Raw genomic sequence first — 20790 nt, forward strand, 5'->3', positions numbered from 1 at the left:
CTGTCTGTGCGTCTTCTCCTGGATCCTGTACCTCTAACAAACAATGGGGGGGGAGGAAGGAGAAAAATCAGTTGATGTCTAGTTTGTTCAGTCTCATATCACATTTAGTCCACTGTTGCACAGATTGCCCTGTCTCCCTTTCTTGCCACCATACTCTCGAAAATGGCTGTAAGCTCTGCTTTAGAAGTAACCAGAACTCTCTTCGATTCATACAAGAACAGCAGCATGGATTCTGGAACTGAAATTCATCTGGCAACTGAATTGAAGTAAAAATGGTTCTGCATAGCTGCAGTGTTGAGAGTCATAAGAAAACACATAGCAGTCACATCTGACTCACAGGTGCTTAGCATATGTCTGAAAGGTGTGAAGGTACTTTTTAGAAACTTGGTTGTATTTGAGCTGCTCAGTAATAAGGTCTTGTAATTCCTCCTTTGCCCCTTTCTCCAGGAAGAAGGGGGAAGAAAGAACCCATCAATTCTTTCCTTTACTGACAGACTGCAGTAACAATTAAAACACAAATTCATATAAAGAAACTGAATGTTCAAGTCAAGTCTTCAGGAATGTCTTTTTTTTCTATTATATTGTTACTTTTTGAATTCACTATCTGTTTCTGGGTATAAAAAGAAAACACTCGTGCAGTCTTACAAATATATTACCATAACTACTGTAGTGTTAGTTTCCCTTTTAAAATATAATTCTAATTAGCAGTAGTAAAACTCTATTTGAGATGTTTGCACCATTGACAGAATCACTGAAAATCCAAGTATTGATTTAAATTAGACTTCAGAGTGAGGTTTTTGAAAGTTGATACTATCTGTCCAGCAGTCACTAAAATGAGAACATGAACTAAAACACATTTAATTCTAAGTTGCAGCTTTAAGCTTACTGAGTCCAGTTAACATACACTCATACTAAGTTAATCAAATCCACCTTACTGCAAAATATTTCATTGCAAGAAGTTTCTCTAAGAAGTAACTGTTGAGTCTCTCTCAAAGCTGCGGTGACAACTTGTCTGGCATGTCTAGCTTTCATACACGAATTACATGTATGTTTCATGTATTGTTGAACTCTAAAAAAAAAAAAAAATAATTCCTATAAACAAGGATATCATGTGGGTAAATATAAATATCAGCCTACAAAGAGAAATGGACAGCAATGCTGCCAGTAGCTTCCTGCATTCTAGCTGATCTACAGGAAACAAAAAGCCTGCACTGCAAAGGCGGTATGTTCTACACTGCTGTTCCAAGGGCCTACGTCTTAGCAAGAAAAAGATGCATTTGTACTAAGGGAACTGCATTGCTGTTCAGAAGTCAGAAAAAAAAAAACAAAAAACAACCAAACAACCAAAACAAAGCAGTCTATTCAAATCTGTGTAGTTGTTGATACTTGTTAAGTAAGATCACAACAGCTTAATGCTGAACCTCATCACAGAATCCAGAGAAGTGTCAGTTACTGCTTTCTTTGGTTGAAAGGCTAAGTGAACTGCGTCTGCTTAGCCTTGAGAAAAGAAGACTGAGAGGGACCTGATCCAGGTCTATAAATATCTAAGGTGTGAGGGGCAGAGTGCGAGGCCAGATTCTTCTCAGCAGTATGTGGAGACAGGACAAGGGGAAATGGCCAGAAACTGCAGCATAGGAAGTTCTGCACAAATGTGTGCAAGAACTTCTTTACAGTGAGGGTGACGGAGCACTGGAACAGGCTGCCCAGGGGGGTTGTGGAGTCTCCTTCTCTGGAGATGTTCAACACCTGCCTGAACACCTGGTGTAGGGAACCTGTTTTGGCAGGGGGTTGGACTCGATGATCTCTGTAGGTCCCTTCCAACCCCTATGATTCTGTGGTTCAAACAGTATATGAATTTTAAAGCGCAGCAAGGGTCCAACAGCCTCAGGTGTGTGGTAATGTTTATTTAACTTCAAAAATACTTTTTCCTTCCTAGGCCTAGTCCAAAACCTAATCATGACTATGAAAGACTGAAGATTCAGTGCATGAAGGCCATGTCAGACCTACAGTCCCTGCAGAATCAACATACTAAGACATTAAAAAGATGTGAAGAAGCAGCAAAAGAGGCTGATTTTTATCAGTAAGTATTAGTAAATCTGTAAGAAGCAATTTACCAATTAGTATTAAATTGTAGCATATTAAAGTATGGTAAACAAATGATTTCTTGTTCTGTTATTCCACTCTAATTGCACGATCAATGTTTGCATGCATCAGATAAAAAATAATTTGGGACTATTTGAAATGATAAAAATATGAGCTACCTGTTACTTTTGGAGAACTTGAGATAGAAATCCCTGATAGCTTGGAGGGACGTAGACAAAGAAAGCCTGGTTGTTGACTTGCAATTACAATGCAATAGTCAGGTTTGAGAGCAGAAGGTAATTGGAGAAGATGTAGTTTGCTATTTTTATGTTCTTCTCTGATTTTTCTGGTTCTTGTAATTCTAAAATTTGAAGAATTGAGTTAGTTTGATCTGCTTTCTAGGTAGCGAGCTCTTACTTGAAACTAGTTAGAACACTCTGGGCAAATTTTTCTCCCCATGCGTGTTTTTCTGTGCCATGACAGCACATTGCACAGTCGACTGCTGAGTGACCAATCACAGCTGAAGGAGGACATGGATACCTTGAAGAGGAAAAACACACAGTTGGTGAGAGAACATAACCATCTCCAGCAGTCGTGTGAGGAAATGAAAAGGCTTCACGATGAGGATCAGAAAGAGATAACAGACCTACGCAGCCAGCAGCAGCAGGTAAGTTACAGCTTGTAATGTATGTGCTAGAAGAATACATTAACTTTTTTCTTTGACAAATAAGCCTAGAAAAATGAGCGTGTAGCATTGCTGCATTTTATGTCTCACTGAGTCTGAAAAAAAAAAAAAAAAAAAGCCTTACATGTTACTAGGGATGAATGTGAATTTGAATTAATTTTTTCTGTACCTAGCTGGAGAAAGAACAGGGGATATAGAATATTAAATAGCATGAAGAGATTTTGATGCAGAGAAGAAACGAGTTTTTTAGAAGATCGTATGTTATGTGGTATTTTTAAATTGATAGGGGAGGCATCAAAAACCTAGTTTGAAGTTGCAAGGTGATTGAAAAAGGCTATGGTACTGGATTAATGTATGAGACAGGACAAGCTTTAAAATGGATGTTATGCTTTTTTTTTTTTTTTTTTTTTTTTTGCCATGTGTTACAGGAAGAAAAGAAAAGAGTGACATTTTTCTTTCTTTTACTGACAAATTTTAGAGGAATTAACAAAGATTGGTTATTTAGGTTCACCGATGCTATTGAGTTAGGACAAAGCTATAGATCAATTAATGTCCTTGAGAGCAGCCCTGTGGAGAAGGACCTGGGAATCTTGATAGATGAAAAACTTAACATAAGCTAACAGTGTGCCCTTGCGGCTTGGAAGGCAAATGGTATCCTGGGCTCCATCAAAAAGAGGGGTGGCCAGCAGGGACAGGGAGGTGATTGTCTCCCTCTACTCTGCTCTTGTGAAGCCCCATATGGAGTACTGTGTCCAGGTCTGGAGCCCCCAGTACAAGACAGACAGGGAGTTGTTGGAGAGGGTCCAGAGGAGGGAGGGCCACAAAGATGATCAGGGGACTGGAGCACCTCCTCTATGAAGACAGGCTGAGGGAGCTGGGCTTGTTCAGCCTGGAGAAAAGAAGGCTGCAATGTGACCTCATTGCAACCTTTCAGTATCTAAAGGGAGCCTGCAAACAGGAGGAAATCAACTCTTTGAAAGGGTTGATAACAGCAGGGCATGGGGGAAATGGTTTTAAGTTGAGGGAGGGAAGATTAAGGTTGGATGTCAGGGGGAAGCTCTTTACTGTGAGATTGGTGAGGTGCTGGAACAGGCTGCCCAGAGAGGTTGTGGATGCCACGTCCCTGGAGGTGTTCAAAGCCAGGTTGGATGGGGCCCTGGACAACCTGGTCTTGTAATAAATGGAGAGATTGGTGGCCCTGCATGTGGCAGGGGAGTTGGAGTTTCATGATCCTTGAGGTCTCTTCCAACCCTGGCTGTTCTGTGATTCTGTAATGTTTATGAACTTGAAACAAAAAAAAAAGTCTTTTCAGAACTGGAAGAAGGCATTACACAGCTGTGTATAACAGTCTCAACAGCAAAGTTGCTTGTGTATTCTGAAGAAGGAAAGCCAAGAGGAATCGTCATTAGTGACTGGTGCTATCAGGTCCACGGTTCTCATCCAGAACAGTTAAAGTAGTTACACTAACATCTTGAACAGCTAAATAGAATATCCTATTTGAGTGTGTGTATTCTGATTCACAGGACAAACTTACAAGTCAAACATTAGACTTCAGAAGTAAAACCTTTGTAAACAAAAATAATCATTTGCTAGGGTAGGAGGTGCAAAGGTCAAAACAAGCTCTCTATGATAAGTGGTGCCTTAGGAGATATTTGAGAGCTAGTGAAAAAAGGAATGGCAATTTGCATTTCCTTGTGGCCCAATCCTCTCAAGTATTCATCTTTAGAGTTCTGTTGTGGTTTGCTGAATTGATTCAGAATGTGGGTTATGTTCTGTGCAGCAAGAATAGTTTGCTGTGTTAACCTGGGCAAATGGCATAATTGTTCTGTGCATCAGCTTTGCATCAGCTTGTCAGGCTGCAAGGCAGAGGTGTGAAACCTCCAAGAGAAGGTTGCTGTGTTTTGAGATTGTCTAAATCTGAAATTGTCTGTCAGCACAAAGGAAGGTTGAAACATCATTTTAAACATTTATTTGAAGAAATTCAGTCTCACGTCAACAACATCATGATTAAAACTTTAAAGTATGTGTGTTACTCTCAATGAGAAAGTTGTGTAGCTCCATTTCTCAGCATGTCAAAGTGAATCATGTCTTGAAGGGGTGCCAAGATCCTTATCTTGTCGGTGTCATTTCTCATCTGTATTAGTCTAATTCTGTTTTTGTTGATAACTCTGATGTCTTGTTTCATCTTCAGGCTGTGTCAAAACAGCATCTCATTGGCCTTGGAGAGCACAAACTTTTGATTGAATTACTCTTAGTTTGTCATTGATTTGCTGTTTAGGAGCTGCCCAGCTTATGTTCCTGCTGCTCACACTGTTTCTTGTAGTTGTCTTCCTTGGTCCAGCTGGGACTACTCACTTTTTCTCACGCTGGGGTTTTGAATAGAAGACCTTCCTCATTTCTCTGTTTCCTGCTTATGGCATTTCTTTCTGCCTCTGTGAAATCTCTTTTAGCAAGTTTATGCTTACTTCCATCAAACTTCTGGCATAGCTGTCCTTCTTGAATTATTTAGTGTGCTTTCGACAAAAAGACAGTACATGTATGCTTAGGCAGTGAGAAGAGGCTTGTTTCTGTTTGGATTCTCAAGAACTCTGTTTTCAAACTTATTTTGGGAACTAATCTTCAGGAAAGGAGTATTCATGAGTACAATGTAAATTAACATACTTACACTTTACATATGCTTACATTTTATTATACAGAATAATAGTATGTTCTCGAATAAGAAGCAACATTGGCATGTTTATTTTCTCTAAAATGGTTCACTGACTCATGCTAGCTACCAACGCCTCCAGCTCTGTGTGGCTTGTGCTACTGAAACTGACGAGAACGTGTCCGTATGTATGGAATTCACCATGCTGATGAGATTCCCTAAAGCTCAGTTTTGTTCCTGGAGTGCTTTGTGAACACTAATTAAAGGAGACCAGCATCCAGCATCAGGCTAAAGAATGTTACCTCTTCTCTTCTTTGTGCACAGAAGTGTTTTTCTGACAGTAAAAATTGGTCTACCATAGGTAGACCTACCTATTGGTGCTACCTATGGGCAGTGAGTAGGGCACACTGAGTGGGCAGGCTGCATGGTGGCAACAGTTTCTTCTGTGCAGACGTCCCATCTCCTATGTCCTTGCACTGAATGTAAGAAAAAGATGAAGAGCCAAAGGTACCTGAAAGTGTCAGTGATATGGGATCAATGTGCGTGGCAGGGAAAATCTTTTCCAACTTTGTAGTGAAATCGTGCTATCTCAGCTCTAGAGCAGATGACTAAAGAACCAAGTCTGGTAGTTGAAATGTGTTTGATTTTGTGTGGAGTGGTTGCTATGTGTTTGTTCTGAACTTTTGATAGAGCTCATCTTTTCAGACATTAAAGGACATAGATGTATGGGCTAATGTTAGGATTATGTAAACTCCTGGCACCTCTGTGTATCAAGCCACCCTATTTCTTCCTATTGCTCCATCAAATCTAGTTTTCAATTTCAAATACAGGAAGAGGAGAAAACCAGTATGGCATATAAAAATTAAAAAAAAAATTCCTCATTTTGTGCACATTTTTTGCCCTTTACTATGAAAAGACTAGATTTTCTGAAGTTCATGAGTTTGTTGTTTTTGCAAGTCATTTACAATAAATGTTGCCATTTACAGCACAATTCTTTGTTCAATGGAAATTAATTTAAAACTAATTTTCTGGTCAGAATTTGCATGTTAAAGTGGATTTTGTGTCCCTATTAATATTGTTTGAATAGCTTTTGAAGCATGAATGTTTGTAGATAGTTTTCAGATTAAGTATTGTATAAATATTAGAATAAATGCCTGTGTGTCTGGATTAGATTTCATTCTCTTCAAGTTTTAAATGAGTTATTCCCTGAGCATAGAATCTGTCATGAGTGCCACCTCTTGGTCATTTCCTAAATTGCAACCATTATCTTGCTCGTCGAATAGCAATTAACCTCTTTCCGAAACTTAAAAAATACTTCAAAAACAATGTAAATTTAATATTCGTTGATAGCAATTACGGTTAGAGAGTTTCACTGACTTATGAGAAGGCAGATTTTTTTTTTTCAGTTAACATTAAGCAGATGATATAGTGATGGTTAGAGTAGCAGTAATGCTAAGTGGAGGCTCTATTCTTTCTTAATCACAGAAAAGAACATTTATTAAAATTGCAGAGTGTATTTTTTGTTTTATCGTTATTGATAAAAGCATCGGGCTGATTAAAAATAAAGTTTATTTCTGATACTATTGGTTTTTAGGAGGCTGAAGTTAAGATTATTTTAATATAGAGATTTCATCAGTACATTGGCCAAGTGCTGCTTAAATAAAGACTTCTTTTGCTGTGGAGACAATAATTTTACACGCGAAGTAAAAGTAGATGATCTTTAAATGCTTTCTCACATCTCATCAAGGCATGCGTTTCTCTCTACATGCAAGACTTAAAGTTTCTCTTTTTTTTTTTTTTTTAGGTTATGAAGCAAAATGGGTCATCAGAGATATTAAATAAGCTCTATGATACAGCAATGGACAAGCTAGAGGGTGTGAAGAAGGATTATGATGCCTTAAGAAAGCGTTACAATGAGAAGATAGCAAGTCACAATACAGATCTCAGTCGCCTAGAGCAGGCTGAGGAGGAGAACAGACGTCTTCAGAAACAGATTGACATGCTAATGAAGCAAAGGGACACAGCAATACATTTTCAACAGCAATATTCGTCCTCTCTCAGAAGGTATAGGGTTTCTTTTTTATTTGGATATGCTGTGTAGGCTCTAACAATCTTAACATTGCATCTTATTTTCACTGCAGAAGAAATTCTAGTATTTTCTCTTGGTGAGATGTGTAAGCTTGCGTAAAAGAGTTTCTAGAACAGCATAAAATATGTGAAGGGGATGTTATTTGGAAAAAGTATATATAATTTCCAAAAGATGTTTAGCTAGAGAAGATATTCTCAAGTTAATTTCTTATGACATAAGATTTTGAGACCATGGGGGACTCTTGAGACAGAGCTTAAGCCTTGCAGCAGAGTTCACTGGAGGCATCTGTGTGTCTTAGCCCACTGGGAAGGTGTTGTGACTGAGAGCAGCACAAATGTCAAAGCAGAAGGACACAAACAATATCACACCATACTTAACTTCTCTCTGCTCCAGCTTGATACTAGGTCTGCTGTCTTGGTTAAGATGAATGCTAACAGTCATTAAGAATCCAAAGTACATCTGTAGATGTGGAGAATGTTTTTACTTCAATCTCCAACAGACCAAATCCAAGAAAGCGTTGTTTACCACTTTTGTAGACAGATTGTATTTAAAAATATTAAATTGAGCATAGGTGCTATACATATGCATAGCATGTATACAGTTCTAATCTTTCTAATAAGTTATAAGGTATAGTAAGATAAAAGAAGTCATAACTTAGACTGGCATGGATTCTGGAAAGTGAGAAAAAGTCTCACATATGTACTGCAGCAAACACCAGAACCATGGTGGAGCTCAACATATTTGTATTATGACTTGTGGTTTAGGTGTTTTTCTTCAGAAAAAAAGTTAGTTTGATGATGAGCAAAGGTCAGTTTTAGGAATTTCAGGCTTGATATCCTTATTCCTGTGAACCAATGATTCAGTTGAGTTAATAAGGTGGGACTTAACTAAAAGGTATAAATTCTTTATCTTTGGATCTGGACTTCTTTTTACTGGTTGCTAGTTACAGAAATTCAGGCTTTATTTGTCTTACTCTTTATATCGTTTTTGCATAACCAAAACTGCATTTGTTTGGCTGAGCAAAAAATTTTTAATATGTTTCAGGTGTGTGTATTTTTCAGAAAATCAGACTCAACAAGCTTTCATTTTAAAGATGAGTTGATCATAAATTGCAGTAGTACCATTTTCTTTTATTAATACCAACAGTAAATCAGTTTTGTTTAATGAGAGCAGAAAGAGCAAGACTTAAATAGTGTCCCAAATCTCATTTAGAGTGAGTCTTTGGCCTTAGAATATCATGACAGTTTCAACCTTTTATTTTTCTCGCATCTGTGGAATTGTCTCAATAATGGCATAGGAAGCTCTACCTGGTGAATTTAGCTGATGAATGTTTTGCAGGTAAAACTGCAGATGGAAACGTCTAATTCTAGTGTGCCAAACCTCACTTTTAATGTCCCTCTTCATTTTGAATGAGAGCTGTGGTACTCAGATCTGCCCACAGTTTGCAGTTGTTTAAGACAAAACAGGACATCTTGGTTACTACTTAGAAAGGTATGCTTATTGCTGCAATATCCCAATACTTACAACCCATTCAAGTTACAAAGTCCAGTTACAGTTGCATTTTTCCCTATAGAAGGCATCTGTAACAATTTGATCCAGCTGCCCATATTTCCTCCTTAGGAGGCATTGCAAAGTCAGGTGGGACAACAGTATTTTAGCTAGAACTTTCTTTTCAAGTTGTCTCAGTTGTTACATATACACATATTAAAATAGAATAGCATTGTGAGGCATAGACTTTTCTTCATCCCTCCGACCTCTTTCATAAAGGACATGCCAGCATGCTAGTTGTAGTTTTTTCTTTCTTATTGATATCATTTTCTTTGTTTGAAAAATGTTGCATTAAGTCTTTCCCCTTCCCCTCTCCCCTGTATTTTCTGTGTTGTCCTTGATTTGACCCCAAATATTTTTCAAATATCATAGAATCATAAAATAGGGTGGCTTGGGTTGGAAGGGACCTCAAGGATCATCAAGGCCCAAACACCCCTGTTACAGGCAGGTCTGCCAACCTCCACGTTTGACACATTTGATACAAATTTGAGGCTGCCCAGGGCCCCGTCCAACCTGGCCTTGAACACCCTCAGGGACAGGGCATCCACGACCTTTCTGGGCAGCCTGTTCCAGCAATAATGTGGGTTCTCAAATGGCAATGAGATTGTTTGGAATAGTTTCTATTTTAGATTTGTGCTATGTCCTTGTTGTATCTATTGTAGTATCATATATTCTTCTTTATCTTCATGTTCGCTGTTCTGAAAAGAAAATACAAATATAGTTTGTAATACTAGAAATCCTGTCCTGATGGTCTCTTTAAACAGAAGAATTTCCCAAAAAGAGCAGGGAAATAGTTTTGAAATTACTGTCAGGTGCCTCAGTAATGTGGTGTCAATCCTGTGAATCTACTGAGACTTTTGAGGAAATACATGAAATTGAGTTCACAGCTTTCTCTTGGGAAACGTTAGGCAACATGCTGGAATAGACACAAAATGACACTTGAACAGTAGAGGTGTGTGTGTGATAGAGAACTAAGTATTCCAAAGGTTTGTGGGCACTTCAAATTTAGATGATCCTGAAAGTTCCTTCAGATTGGGTACAGTGTTTCCACCAAGGGCTTTTGCTGGGAGTTTTCTGTTAAAAGACATACAAGAAAACCCAAATGTCTTGTTATGATAGAATGTTGCTCTTGAGGAAAGTTCAATTTTTAAGCCTATTTGTGAACTGATATGCAGAGTTAATTTTTCACTTTTAGAAATATTTTGTCAGTATAAACACAAAAGCCACTATATATACTATTGAGAAATTAAACTTCATAATTGGTAAAGTACATAAGCTTTCAATTGTCACTGGATGAACGTGGGTGAAAATTATTAAGGATGTTCGAGTTACTGTTCTAGGTGCATGGTCTACTTTTTTACAGTAAACTTATTTTGTTTTGTCTCCTTCTAACCTGTCCTGTACCAACCAAACTTATGGCATTTTTGGGCATGTGGAAGTTGCTCTGCTTTTGTTTTTTTTTTTTTTCTCAGTTTCTACATTTGTTTAACTTCTTGCCACATACCTAGGAATGTGTGTTGGGGAAGGAATTCCGTTTGAAGATGATCAGTAATCAATGCATTAAATTCACATTAAGCTTGTGCTATCAAAAATGGTGATGTTTTGCATTTCTTTTTGAAAACATATTGTAAATCTGTTTTAATAATAAAATTCTAATTTCTAAAAATTTTTGTTTCAGTTCCTCATACAGGTTCTCCCTTTCACACTGATATTCCAAAAGCAATAATTAGTCTAAATTATATTTTGCAGCACTGTCTGATGTCTAGGATGTCCACTGAAGTTGTGTTTTACCTATGGGTACATTTGATTATCTGACAAAATCCTTAATATATGAAAAAGGGAAAGTGAGGTATAAATATCTTACTGACATTTCTACTTGTTCCTAGATTTGAGTCAGTACAGCAGGAACTAAGCAACGCCACAGCCCAAAACAAAGAGTTGCAGAGAGAGATGGAGCGATTACAGTCAGAGGTGACAAGGTTCAAAACAATGCAGCTGAAAGCAGCAAAGGATTCAGAAAAATACAAGGAAGAAAGGGATTCAGTTTTCAATGAATATCGCCTCATAATGAGTGAGAGAGATCAAGTAATCAAAGAGGTAGATAAGCTTCAAACAGAGCTGGAGCTTGCAGAGTCCAAACTGAAGAACACTTCTTCTGAGAAACGAGTGGCTAGTGAAGAGATGGAAGCTTTAAGACAGGTACTAAGCTATTGTTTTGATGGGGAAGGGAAATAAGTATGCATTACTGATGCTAGAGTTAGAAATGTATAACCAATTGATGGAAAACAGAACTGCGTTGCAAAGAGGAATTTCGTACTGATGTTCCCCCTCTAACTGTTCTCTTATAACAGTCCATTTTACTGTCAATTTACTAAGCTCCATGTTTGAGTAGACTGTCAGTTGAAATTTTTTCTTTACTTGGCTTAACTTTCTTCTGCTCGTTATAAAGCTCTCCTGTATTAAGTTCACCTTACAGACCTTCACAAGTAACAATATCTATTAAAAATAAATAAATAGTTCTCAACATTCATTGTTTTAAACTCCGGAGGAACCACTGGATACCCTTTACTCTGACTTAAGACGTTATGTGATAGAAAGTCTCAATATTTATGCAAAGCCTTCACTGGTAGACATATTTTTACTCTTTTTCACTCCTGCTTTGCTTTCAGTTCAAGGATTAAAGGATATTTTGAAGATAAAAGTTTTCACTTGAGTTGATGTATACCTTGAAGTATGCAAAACCTGGACTTCTTTCAGCAGTATGTTCTTGAAATGTTTATAATACAAATACGTTATAACATTGCTGCTAAAATTTCTGAAACACAGCTTGCTACTCTGTTTCATTTTGGCTGCCTGTAAGCACTTCGCTGTTTTTATTAGAAATATTTAATTTAGCATCAAATACGTACAAATGCATGTATTCCATTGTCTGTAGATTCCATTTTACCTTTTTTTCTTCCATAACGTTACAGGGAAACAAAATGCTCTTTATTAAATTGAAGGCATGGAGCTTTTTTCTTAAATTACACTCTTAAGGGGCTTAATGTGGATGCATGGCATAAGAGTTTTTAAAAATAATTAGTTTCTCGGTTTAAGAATTCAAAATTACCTTGCTACACATCTTAACTTGTACAGTGAGGTTTTGTACAAATCATGTTTTGTACCTGTTCTACTTTAATCAAAGCTAGTAAACCAATAGAAAATTTTTATATTAATTTCAGTGGAATCAGAGTAGCTAGTAAGGGATGGAATCATAGAATCCCTTAGACTTGGAAGGCACCTCTAAGGGCCATCTAGTCCAACTTCCCTATGATGAACAGGGGCTCCATAGCTAGATCAGGTTGCCCAAGGCCTTATCCAACCTCACCTTGGAAGTCTCCAAGCATGGGGCATCAACCACATCACCAGACAACCTGTCCCACTGCCTCACCACCCTCATTGTAAAATTTTTTTTTCCTTTTATCTAACCTGAATCTACCCTCCCTGAGCTTGAAAATACTGATGGCAGTGGTAGTTCTCTTGCACACCTGCTTCAAATAATCCTGGTATTTTTTCCTGGCACTGTGGGTAGTTTTCCAAAGTACTTCCATAAAAAGGAGAAGAAGATTTAAAATATATGTCTGTTCCCTCCTACTAAAATGGCCATCTTGAATGGCTAGTTGAGAAAGAATGGAAAGAGCCTAGGACTGGTGAATGAGATACTGAGAGGCTGCAGACATGCATTTTTCTTCACTCCCCAGAACAGGCCCATCAGAAAGCTGAAATAACTCTGTAGTGTGCTAAATTGTGTAAAATGCCACAATTATGAGTTTTCTTTTCATTCTTGTTTTTCCTTTCCTGTAGCTGTGACTCTTGTGCTTGTGATCAGGTATGTTCCTGTATTGGAACATTGTATTGGCTTGCTGCAGTTGCGTTTGGTGGATAAGGGATTTTCTAGCTCTGGCAAGGCAGGTGTTGAAAAGGTCAAAAAAAGTTATCGATCAAGTAATCATTTCAAGTAGTATCCCACAAGATGTCCCTGTGTAGGCAGGATTTTCCTATATGAAACTGGTTGCTCTGGTGCTTGCCAAATTGTGCCTTTTGTGCAGTGCACTCCTGCTGTATAGCAGCTTTACATGCCATTACCCCATACTCAGTAAATGGCTGTGGTAGCACATTTAGGTTTTAAATGTAGTTCATTTTATGAAGCTTGTATATGTTTACCTTTTGTCCAGAAGAAATGTAAAAGCTGCTGAAATGGAGGAATTATTTTTAAATATTTCATTGTGAGCAGTTACTGGTTGAGTCAGTTTCCTAATTTAATGTCTAAATTCAAAACTATTGGCAGTCAGCCTTCCCTTCTGTTTAACAGAGCTGTTGTGTTTTGTCCTATATGAGATTATTGTATCATTTTCAAATGCAAAAACTGCTTCAAACATAAGGCTAATTTACCATTTTAGAGCTTTATTAAAATCAAAGCACTGTAATGTTTCATAACAGTATCTGCTCTTACCAGTGCTAAATGGCGGATGATTTATGCTGACATGTTGTAGTTCTGTGCAGTTGTCACAGGAAAAGACAGAAGTGAAATTTTACTACTGACCACTGGAGGCAACAGCTACTCTTCTTCACATAGTTTATACCAAGCATACTGGAATAAACTATGGCAGAATGTTCTGGGCTTTTTTCCCAATCATTGTAGAGTACCTTAGATTCTTCTTCAATTAAGGGTCTTCTCTCTTGATACTGTGGTGACTTTCTCCTCTTCTGCATGCTAGAAAAGAATTAATATTTTTGTGTGAGTTTAAGACATGTACTTGGTTGCACAATAGTTAAACTGTGCAAAATGTTGCTTTCATTACTGAAATTTGTTTGCATGACCATATGGGTTGGGAATTTCTCTCTTCATTTATTGAGCAACTGAAGCTTTTGCTGATGTTAAGTCAAAGATATACAAGCAAACAGAACAACAAAAAAAACCCAAAACCCAAGCTTGAGTTCTCTGTTAATTGAGATTCAATGATATCTTCAAAATTCACAAGCTGAAACATTAATTCTACAACTTACCTGCTGCTTTAGCACAAAATTACCTGTTTTAAAGCAATTACAGAACTGTTTTAACAACTTGAATAGCCTTAATTAGATGTTGTAACACAAAACCAATTATATAATAATTGTCTTCTATGCTTTAAATATACAATTTTATTCTATGCAAATCACAGGGTAAAGTAGAGAATGTGGCATGATGCCTTTCTTGTCTTTCTATCTTTACGCATTGGACGCTTTTCTGCCTTCGCTTTTCAGATGTCAACTATCTTTGATGAATTTTTTAAAATAAAAATATAAATGCTTTCTGGCTCAAAAGAGTGTCTTTATATAGAAAGGCTTCTTTGTAGCTCTTGCTGAATGTTCCTAGAAAGTTGGAGCACCTAAAAATCTGAAATTCAACTGTTTCAATGCCTCACTCTTTATAGAAACATACTAAAATACCTATTTCTTGTTTCTAGTCCTCAGCAGTTGAACATGTACATGAAATGTACTGCAAGTAATTAATGAGACACATATTACTTAATGTATTTCTTCTTTGTTCTGTCAAATCAATTTGCTAGACATGCTGGTGATGTGAAACCTGTAATACCACACTTAATATTCTTTGCTAATACTTCTTGTATGTAATGTAAGTGCAGTCTTATTCTGCTGCCTTTTTCAGAATGTTTGTTGCAGACTCTCTAGTGTATATGCAGTTGAAAAGATGAACTGATTCCTTCTGTGCTTAACCTGCTGTGAACAATGGATCTTGTTTTAGGAGCTGAACTCAGCTTTAGTGGAAAGAGATCGAGCAATTTGTGAGAGGAATGAGTTGCTGGAAAAATACTGTCATGAAGTGAAGGACAAAGCTGAGGCCCAGAAGGAGCTTGATCAAGCTTGCAAGGATATAGAGACAGTGAAGGAAGAAAGAGATGTTGCCAGGAAAGAGAGAACAGAAGCCATAATCCAAAGGGACCATCTATTAAGGGAATACTATCAAGCCCGTCAGGTATTGCGGTTGTTTACTGATGACTTTTCCTTCTTAGCTATTAGGAATCAGTTATTTTTATGAGACTTGATCAAAATCTGGGCATTCTGGGTGTTATTTCCTTTGCCTGGAGTCACTGTAGAAGATATTTGTATAAATGCATGTATCTTCTTTAAGAAATAGTGATATACAGTCACACTTCATGTTAAGCTTCAGGGCTTTTTTTGTTCTGGTTTATTTTTTTAAATTAAAAAATACATAAAGTCAATAAAATATTGTAACACAGCAGGTTTCTTCGCAGCTTATTACCTGCTGGTAGGCTTGATGCCCTCTATACTGTGTGGTGTTCATGCCTGTGACCAGTTCAGAACGTTAGCTGGTTTTAGCATGTAATAACCAAAGTTAAATGAAGTATGATTGTAAATGTTTTAATTTGTACGCATTCTTATTATGAAGACTATATATCTGTATCTCTCTCTGTAGACTGAGAGGGAGAGCATAGTCCCAGGGCAGTTAACAGACGTTAGTGTAGGAAATCTGTATTATAACTACTCATAATAGTGTATCAAATTCCTAAATATTCTTGAAGGATCTTGAGTATTAAGCAGAGCAGGATATAAGCATGGTGTGTTACCTCTGAAATATAATGTGTTCATTGATGTTATTTTGAAGTGAGATTCTTATTTGTGGAAATTGTTGTCCCAGGAAAACAGTGAGTACCTAAAAGTTGTGCCTAAAATCCTTACCTATGTTTCTTAATTCCTAGATACAAGATTCTGCTACCTTAGACATAGAAAGAGCAAACAAAGAAATTGAAATGCTTCGGAAACAATATGAGGCTATGTCACAAGAACTAAAGGAAGCTGTCCAGGAAGCAGAAGTAGCCAAGTGCAGGAGAGACTGGGCTTTCCAAGAGCGAGATAAGATTGTTGCAGAAAGGGAAAGTATACGGTAAATAAATGTTAGCTGGTACATGACAGATATATTGTAATACCTTCTGTGCAGCTAATGAAGTTCTAGGACATATTGGATTTTGCTTGCAATTTTTTTTAACTTGTTGGAACTTGTGCATTAACTATCAGTGGATATGTTTGAAGTTGAGAGCATGTTACCAGACATTTTGTTTAGTCTGTTCTTTTATCACCATAACATGTCTCTAAGTATCAGAGAGCCTATCAGCACTGCTGGCTACGAATGACAAATGAAGGCTTGTTTTAGTCCTGATATACTTTGCTATGCCTATAGTCCTTCAAATAATTATTTACCTTTAGGGATATCTGACAAAGGATACCTATCTTGTTATTAGACACGTGTAAGGAATTAAGGGAAAAAATTTCACTGGAATTTTTTTCTGTTCTAAAGATCAGTAAAAATAAAGTATTGTAAGAGGTGAAGAAAGCTTCAGTTATCCTGACAAGCTTTTTCATAAAGTATGATAGAGTATGTAATTTTTTCTGCTTCATTTTTTTTTTTTTCCTGAGATTTTGTGAAACTGCTTTTTTTGCTTTTAAAGGACTCTGTGTGACAACTTACGGAGGGAGAGAGACCGAGCTGTGAGTGACTTGGCTGAAGCTCTTCGCAATCTGGATGACATGAGGAAGCAGAAAAATGATGCTGTGCGTGAACTGAAGGAACTGAAGTATGTTGTAGGATATATTAAAATCTGTGGAATCTTTATGATAAAAACTTTGGTTCATTAATTGCATCTGTGAATTAGCAATATGTCACTAGAATTGTTTTCACTTACGTGGAAGTATGAGGTTCTAAGTCCTCCAATTTTAACAGTTTTATCATATTAATGAGAAAGATTTTTAAGCCTTTTACTGTGGAGATACATTTAAACGAACTCTTTCACTGAAGTTGGATTAATTGCAGTTTAGTTCCTCTCAACTGTAATCTCCTTAGTTTATGAATGCAAAAAAAACAAACAAAAACAAACAAACAAAAAACCAAAACATTATATGTTATGTCAATGATTTGTTGAAAAGATTTTGCTTTTGATATTATGTGCACATGTAAGCGTACTGTTGCAGTTCATCTGAGGGTAAATTAGATGCAGTTTGGAAGAGTTATGTAGGAATTCTAGTTGTACATGACAGCCATACAAAAGCAACGCAAACAACGAAAAGGTTAAAGTGAGTTAGCATGATATATAGAAAATGAAAGTATTCAGCAGTAGCCAAAGGATACTGGAAAAATAGAAGCAGAGGGCAGCTTTCTGGTGCAGCTTGGATTTTTTTACTTAGACAACATCTCACAATTATAATGTTATGCATCAGTTTTTTTTAAAAGACTTCTCTGTATATAAGTATTTTATTTCCTTAGAGAGAAGATGGAGAATCAGTTGGAAAAGGAGGCCAGATTCCGTCAACTGATGGCCCATAGTTCCCACGACTCAGCCATAGACACAGATTCTCTGGAATGGGAAACAGAAGTAGTGGAATTTGAAAAAGACAGAGTGAGTCAAAGATGCTAACTGCATTATTTTGTATATTGATCAATTTTGAAGTCTATTATAACATCTTGATGCTATATGCGTTGGTTGTTTTTTTTTTTATTTCTCTTTAGTGATGGGAGCCAGGCACATTTCAAGTAACATCTAGATGAAACAAGTTGACAAAAACAAGTTATTAACGTACAAAGTTTTTCTTTTTTTCATACTGAGTATAAATAAAAATATTTCTCTCTCTTGCGAAGTTAAATCCTGTATTCTTAAAATCGGTGATTTATCACAGAAATGGCAGTAATTTGGCACAAACTTAAGATGCAATGGCACCTACTCTAGAAGGCAAAATCATTTATTATCTGTGCATGGAATAGTTAAGCACTAACGTGAAACTATTTCACCTCTTCCTACTCAGATATGGCAGTAAATTTTAATGAACATTATTTTAGTGCAGCATTGCCTTTCAGTTTAGACTTCTGTGTTGAAAGGATGCTACATCGTGAAGAAAACTTCTTCATCCTTTTATTATTCTAATTGTATAATTTCATTTTATTTTTCCTCTTTGTTGTCTGGAGTTCATATTTCACTGTTCCTTATTCAAGTTGTGTATCATTTTCTAATTAAAATTTTTGATAGATGCGGCTCACTGTTTGCTAGTGGTCATTTTTTGACCCTGTAGAACATACATACAGTCTTCCATGCTGTCTTTCACTTACAACAGCATCTAGACATCAAATTGTAGTAATGATATTGTGCCAACCTTGATAGGATACATGAGGAAATCCTTGTTGACCTTACCAGCATTTTAATTTCTGTGTGGAGATTATGGAAGTGAATAAGTCTAAATCACTTTATTTTTGCTTCAGCACTACCTGTCTGCTTATGCCAGTATTCTGCATTATCACTCAGCTCAAAAATGGGAGAAATAATATTTACTTAGTACAATGACACTATGATCTATGAATGATTGTCCTAATGCCCGATGAAACTGTGAGCTTATATATTGAAGTAAAAAATACAAGAATTTATCCATAAAAGATACTTTGTAAATATGAGGACATAGGACAAGCTTAAAGAAATGCCTCTTGTGAGCAGGCAAAGGCACAATGTAATTATCAGTACAATTGAGTCTCTTGTTAATATTTTTTATTAGGACGATATGGACTTGAAAGCACTTGGTTTTGATGTGGCAGAAGGTGTGAATGAACCATACCTCCCTGGAGACTGTGGGATCTTTGTTACCAAAGTAGACAAAGGAAGTGTTGTGGATGGTCGATTAAGGTAGGGTTTTACTTTGGAAGGTATGTCTTTTTGTTAATCATAAACAAAATATTGAGCATATTACAAAGTCTTCAGTTTTGACTATTTTTTTTTTTTATAATTGACCATGTCTACCTTAGTAATATTGATGAGGAAATGGCACTGACAAGACCAATACCTAAAATATTAAGATAATTGAGGATTAGCATTTTAAGATATCAATTCCATTGTATCCCTTTTCCTGAATGTTATGTATGTGCTACATCCAGCATGCTTGTAACAATGGCTTCTTCCTATTTGTATTTATCTGCCAGAGTAAATGATTGGTTGCTGAAGATAAATGATGTCGATCTTACTAATAAGGATAAAAAGCAAGTTATAAAAGCTGTCTTAAATGGAGGAGGTGTTATTAACATGGTGGTTCGAAGAAGGAAGTCCTTGGGTGGACGAGTGATAACACCACTTCACATCAATGTTTCTGGGCATAAAGGTAATGGATATGAAGGCTGGATGTAAATGGTACCCATTTGTCCATCCAACCATGTCTTGAAATTGAAGTGCATGTTCTGAGCTTCTATTTAAAACACATTTCAGCTGTTACTACCTACTAGATAGTGATTTTCATGAATTGTTGTCATCAAACTAAGAATGATCATATTTGTGATAGGTTTATTCCATAAATATAATGAATTTTATTTTCACACTTCTACAAAGCTAAACCAACCAGTCAGTCCTAGTGTGTATAATCACATTAAGTTCTGGGATACCCCAAATCTCTATTTTCATGTTTTTGCCTTTCTTTGGAAGGGTTGTTAGAGATTGAGATCTCATTTGCTTTGGTAGTTATATTTCTTAATCCTGTATGCAGGTCATATTTGTAGTTATTTGAATTGCAGGAGTAAATTAATGTTTATTTTGTGAATTTCAGATAGTGGAGTAAGTCTAGAAAATGGAATATTTGTTGCTGCTGTTGTGCCTGGAAGCCCAGCTGCCAAAGAGGGTTCCCTTACTGTGGGAGACAGAATAATTGCTGTAAGTCTGAATACATTCTTCTGATTTGTATTTTTTTATTTATGATTTATGAGCTCCTGTGAGACAAAATGTCATTACTACAGACATACAAATGCATAAAGTCTAACGTAATCAAACAAGTGTTACTAAATAGTATCTCTACTAGGAATAAAAATATATAGGAGACTAAGCTTCTAGTGGAGAATAGGTAAATGCATTATATAGTCAACCTGACTTCAGTTATGTGCATGACACACAAAACCATGCTTTCCCTCTCTCAGAGGCGATACCTTTAGGTGTTCTCCATCTGCTGCTTTCATTTTATATATCTCAATTGTGTTTTGTTTTTTGTTTTTTTTTGTTTGTTTGTTTATATGTAGATCAATGGCATTGCACTAGATAATAAGTCACTTAATGAATGTGAAGCTTTGTTACGAAACTGCAGGGATTCCCTTACTCTGTCATTGTTGAAGGTGAGTAGGAAAAGCTAAACTTGCAGAATTTTCTTTAACAGATTTATCTTACTTCTTAAGGAAAGAGTGTATTAAAAATGAATATATCACCATGGGAAAGTCTTTGCTAATAACAAGATCATCTGGATGTATTTCAGTGATGGTACACTAAATAGTTATTTCCAGAGTAAGGACATTGTGCCTTCTGGTAGGAAATAAAATTTATTTATTGCTCGTATTTTTTTTTCCCATTTCTTTGCTGGTCTAAATGACTAAATGAGTGTCAGCACAGTTGTTTCTTTCTTACTGCTTTCTGCTTCAAAACTGCTGCAGCAATTTTGTTTGTGAAAGATAAATTGCTTCCTGACTATAGTTTACTGTTGGCCAGGAGGGAGTTGCACAGAAAACTGAACTCTATCATCAGGGATAAGCACTAGTTCTTTTTCAAACTTAGTGTTATAAAAATATTGTTTCGCTTAGAATCCCATTACACTGGACCTGTCAAAAAGGTTCAGTCAGTGATAATTCCAGCCTGTGAGACCTTGAGTTTTTAAGAAACTGAAAAAAAAAAAAGA

The 20790-nt window shown here is 36.6% G+C and overlaps 2 protein-coding genes across 7 annotated transcripts in view; one reads left to right on the forward strand and one right to left on the reverse strand.

Moving 5' to 3' along the window:
• RPS24 (ribosomal protein S24) overlaps positions 1-20790 on the reverse strand; it is a 559366-nt gene that overhangs the window by 105137 nt on the left and 433439 nt on the right. The gene's annotated exons all lie outside the window — the stretch shown is intronic.
• Positions 1-20790, forward strand: part of DLG5 (discs large MAGUK scaffold protein 5) — a 101858-nt gene that overhangs the window by 54218 nt on the left and 26850 nt on the right. For both annotated transcript variants that reach the window (XM_048946528.1, XM_048946529.1), the window contains exons 4-15: positions 1937-2080; positions 2566-2749; positions 7219-7478; positions 10938-11250; positions 14837-15067; positions 15813-15997; positions 16560-16685; positions 17372-17504; positions 18646-18773; positions 19067-19242; positions 19681-19784; positions 20144-20236. In XM_048946528.1, the coding sequence (XP_048802485.1) occupies positions 1937-2080; positions 2566-2749; positions 7219-7478; positions 10938-11250; positions 14837-15067; positions 15813-15997; positions 16560-16685; positions 17372-17504; positions 18646-18773; positions 19067-19242; positions 19681-19784; positions 20144-20236 (2077 nt within the window). The remainder of the gene's footprint in view (positions 1-1936; positions 2081-2565; positions 2750-7218; positions 7479-10937; positions 11251-14836; positions 15068-15812; positions 15998-16559; positions 16686-17371; positions 17505-18645; positions 18774-19066; positions 19243-19680; positions 19785-20143; positions 20237-20790) is intronic.

Source organism: Lagopus muta, chromosome 5 (assembly GCF_023343835.1).
Source record: "Lagopus muta isolate bLagMut1 chromosome 5, bLagMut1 primary, whole genome shotgun sequence".
Taxonomy (NCBI): Eukaryota; Metazoa; Chordata; class Aves; order Galliformes; family Phasianidae; genus Lagopus; species Lagopus muta.